Source organism: Lactuca sativa, chromosome 9 (assembly GCF_002870075.4).
Source record: "Lactuca sativa cultivar Salinas chromosome 9, Lsat_Salinas_v11, whole genome shotgun sequence".
Taxonomy (NCBI): Eukaryota; Viridiplantae; Streptophyta; class Magnoliopsida; order Asterales; family Asteraceae; genus Lactuca; species Lactuca sativa.
In genome coordinates this window covers 167082935-167087592 of record NC_056631.2, presented here as the reverse complement: position 1 = coordinate 167087592, position 4658 = coordinate 167082935, and the positions used below count along the sequence as shown (strand labels likewise).

Sequence of the window (4658 nt, the reverse complement as noted above, 5' to 3'; positions counted from 1 at the left end):
GTATAGTTGAAAGTTATGTCCTCAAGCAGGGTATATAAAAGGGAATTAGTAGAAATGACTTTTAAGAGCGCTGGAAGGCGAGACATTGAGATTTTGCATTCTTTTTATGAATTATTGAATTTGGCATTTTAAGTTCAATTGAGCATTGCTACTCATAAGACCAGTCATATGTCTCAAAGAATCGACTCATACCTGCTGTTATGCTCTAGTGTTGACAATCTTTTCATTTTCTGCTTTGCACAAGTAGCTTCGGGAGATGTGCTCATGTGTGATTAACTTGCTTTTAGATTTTTCAATAAAAAGAGCAAGTAAAATCTCAAGGCAGACAACTCACTTACCATCTCAACTGTTTTGAGAAGATTTGGTTGCATGGGATTGGATCATTTTTTTTTCTGGAAATGATAATGCAAAAATTTAGATGCAAAATGCAAAAAGTATAATAAAAATAGAGTAGAAAGAAAATCTTTTTTGGTTTTTGAAAATTTTTCTAAAAAATGACAAAGAAAAATAATGCAATGCAATGCAATATGTACAACATTTACATGCAACCTACATGCAATGGGATAATGCATGGATGGATGCCCCTCCCCAAGCTTAAAATAAGCATCGTCCTCGATGCTTGGAGAGAGGCATAGCCGTCCTATTGAGGACCGGGTGGTGGATATGGAGGGAACTGTGAAGGATAATTTGCAGGATAATAGGGAGGCCATTGGGGTTGGGATGATGATGGCGGCTGCGGCTGTGTGGGGAGCACAAGAACTCTATGGATATCGCTCAGTAGATGATGAATGTTGCGGTTATGCTGCTCTTGAGCGGCCCATTTCTGATCCTGTTCAGCCCACCGCAGCTCTTGTTGGGCCCAATGCTCTTCTTGCAAGTTACGGTAGTCCTAAAAATCAAAAGTGATTTCAGCGACACTCGTATAAATTTCCCCGACTTCCTGTTGGATGCTGGTGTAATGGTGGTTCAAGCGTGCAAACTCACCCATATAAAGATTGTGTTCAGAAGAAGAAGTAGGGCGAGATGAGCTAGAGGCACCAACAGTAGGAGTAGGAGGAGGAGAGGGTAGAGGACTATGATCTACTGTAACACCTAAGTTGGATTTGAGTTTCTAAGTGGTTGATGGAATGTCATTGGCTAAATTGAGTATCTTCTTGTTTCTGTTGTCTATGCGTAGATACTTTTTCCCATCTACTGTCCAATGAACATCCCCAGTGGGAAGGCGGTGGAAAAGATGCATTGTTTCCATAACATCAATTGATAGACGAGTACGGCCCATGACTATATTTGTTGGGTTATTGGGAAGATGGAGGCCAAGATGCTCAGGAATAACAGAAACCATGCCTCCACAATGTAGCTGCCCACTATTACTCATAGCACTTCTGAGCATATTCTGAATCACCCAACACCCAAAATGAGGGACTTTAGCAGGCTTGTTAATCATACACCACAAGACTTCTAGCTCTTTCTTTTTAGCCTTGCTAATCTCTTCTTGAGGGAATAAGAGAAAAGCAATGATCCGGTGGGCGACTTTCAAGACTGGATGGATAATGCTAGAAGCTTTGGCTGTGCCTGACTGATAGTCATACTCACAAGAGATGCTTCTCCAAAAATTTGTACAGTATTTCTCAAAAATGACATTTTTTCTTCCCTTTGTTGTGTATACATCCCTTCTTGCTTTAGGAGAACCAATCATATCACAAAGAATGTCATCATTAAAAATTGATGGGTTTGATTTAGCAAACGGAAAGTCAAGAGATGAGTTTGATAGTCAAAGGTAATGGAGGATAAAAGCTCCAACATTGGTGTTTGATAACTAACTGCATGTAGATTCAACAGACCTTCCAATCCTATGTTTTTAAAGAGCTTGTGGACACCCTTGTAGATATGTAAATCTTTGAGGGCTTGGATGTCCACAAACTTTTGACACCCATTGTTCTTGTAACAAGATTTGCATACAAGATTTCTTGTCGATTGGTCTCAAAAATAGGACCAAATTCATAAGAATTGTCCATGGCGTGTGGGTGTTGTTCATCATGTGAAGTTCCAATTCTAGGTCTTTTACCCCGGGAATCCATTACCCAAATGAATCAACAAAGTATTGCACACAATTTAGGACAATTGAAGCACAAGAACTAGCAAGTTTCACCAAAAATCACCCAAAAAAGGAATGTGGTTCTATCTAAATGCACAAAGTAAGAGTTTGGAACAATTATAGCGCTTTGTGCTTGAAAATGGTGGTATGGTGATATTCAATGCTTCCCCAAGCTATCCCCAAGCTTATCCTACAAGAAATTTCAAGCATTAGGTCGAGATTTTGAAGTTAAAAAATTCTAGGGTTTTGCTCAAAAACCCCAAAATTGGCCATGAGAGGTTGAAATAGATGTGAAAGATAAAGAAAATGAAGAAAAGAGAAGAATTTCATACCTTGGAGCTTGAGTTTTGATGCAAAATTGAGGAAGATTGAATATTTGGAAGAGTTTTTTTTTCGAAGGGGGGCAGTAGGGAGAGAAGGAATCGCAGGTATGGAGAGAAGAATGAGTTAAAAAAATCGAGTTTTGACCTTAAAATCGTTCAAATCTGTTTTTACATTTACACGGCCTGTGTAAACTAAAGGGAAGCATTTACACAGCCGTGTAAATCCCTGAATCTTATATACTGTGTTTGGTCGTTTACATGACCCGTGTAAATTATAAGCATCAGTTTACACGGCCGTGTAAACTTCTGAGAAGGCTAAAAAAGTTGATTTTTTTTTTACTTTTTCAAATTGTAACCCGCTAAACCTCTACTGCCCGAAAAATTATTTTTAACCCTCTTTTATCATGAAAAACAACTTGGAAGTTTGAAAACAAAAAAAAAACAACGAAAATATACGAAATGACAAAAATACCCCCGGGTTGCCTCCCGGTTAGCCGCCCCTTTTTTAATGTCGTTGACTCGACTTGGACCCCAACTATTTATGCTTCAGTCTGGATACGTGGGCCTCTCTAACATATCATCACTCCTCACATGCTTCTTGTCATCAATAAACTCTAAAATTTCCAACACTTCATTATCCATATCAAACTTCTTTGCAAGCTCTTTGGCTTTGTCCCTGTCTAGTTTTCGTGACAAAACTAACTCTAGAAATTCATTGTTACACAAGTTCAAACCCTTTTTTGTTAAGGGATGGATCAAATTGATAAAATTAATAGATTGAACATCAAAAGGAGTCTTTTTTGCTTCATGCACATTGAATTTGATAACTTCACCATCAAATTTCATACTCAAAGTTCCATTGTAGACATCGATTTTTGTTTTAGAAGTTTTAAGAAAAGGTCTACCCAAAAGTATGGAACTTGAACTTGGAGAGTCATCATCTCCTATATCTAAGACATAAAAATAAGTCGGGAAGACAAATTTATCGACTTGCACTAACACGTCCTCTAATACTCCCTTCGGGTGTACCAAAGACTGGTCATCAAGTTGGATGATCACACCGGTTTTGCTCAATGTTCCTACACCAATTGATTTGAAAAGAGAATATGGTAGGACATTTATGGATGCACCTAGATCAAGCATAGCTCGGGGTACATAAAGATTCCCCAACTTGCAAGGCACGGTAAAGACACCGGGATCCTTACACTTCGGGGGCATCCTCTTTTGCAAAACCGCGGATACATGCTCCCCAACTGTTACGACTTGATTTCCTTTTAATTTCTTTTTAGATACACAAAGATCCTTAAGGAACCTTGCGTATCTAGGTACCTGCTTGATGACCTCGAGGAGTGGAATGTTGATTTGAACTCTCTTGAACATTTGCATGATCTCATTCTCCTCCCGTTCTTTCTTCGTGCTCTTTAATCTTTCGGGAAATGGAGCAGGTGCGGCTTTAGACTCAGTGATGAAGGGCTTCTTTTCGATTGTTTTCTCTTCCCCCTTCTCTTCTTTGGTTGCCTCTTCAACCACTATTTCTTCTTTCTTTTGATCAACCGACAATTTTGGACCACCATAGCTCTTCCCGCCTCTCAATGTGATGGCACACACATTGTGCCTTGGGTTTGCTTCAGTTTGGGCATGCAACTTTCCTTGAGATTCTAGTTTGCTTACGGAAATAGCAAGTTGTGAAACTTGTTTCTCTAAGTTCTTTATGCTTGCTTTTGTCTCTTGTTGGAAAGCTTGTGTACTAGTTGCCAAATTTTTCACTATGTCCTCTAAAGACATACTTGATGAACCCGCTTGTTGAGGAAGGTGTTGTGGTTGCCTTGGCTGAAAGTTTTGTGGTGGAAAAGGTGGTCTTTGTTGGTATGGATGTGGTTGACTTGGTTGGTAGTTCCCTTGTTGATTTCCTCCCTAACCTTGATTGTTGTTCCATCTTTGATCACCTCGTGGCTGCTCATATCCCCTTTGACTAGACCCAAGAAAACCTCCCATGGCTTTTGCTACTTCATAATCTTCCTCTTGAAGTTGAGGGCACATGTCGGTTGGATGCCCCACTTGAGTACAAATACCGCATGGACGTGGTGTGGGTTGCACACCTTTGTCTTTGGCTAGCATCATAACCACTTTCGTAAGCTCGGACAATTGAGCTTCAATTTGAGGAGTTTGGACCTCCTTTACACCTCGGGGTGCATCCATGTACCATTCTTCTTCTTGGACTGTATGCTTGGACTCTTCTG

The 4658-nt window shown here is 39.8% G+C and overlaps 1 protein-coding gene across 1 annotated transcript; it reads right to left on the bottom strand.

The window, feature by feature from the left end:
- Positions 1 to 2964: 2964 nt before the first annotated feature.
- On the bottom strand, positions 2965 to 4203 carry LOC111884441 (uncharacterized). The gene has a single exon (XM_023880765.2). The coding sequence runs from the start codon at positions 4201 to 4203 to the stop codon at positions 2965 to 2967; it is 1239 nt and encodes a 412-aa protein (XP_023736533.2).
- Between the last annotated feature and the right edge of the window lie 455 nt (positions 4204 to 4658).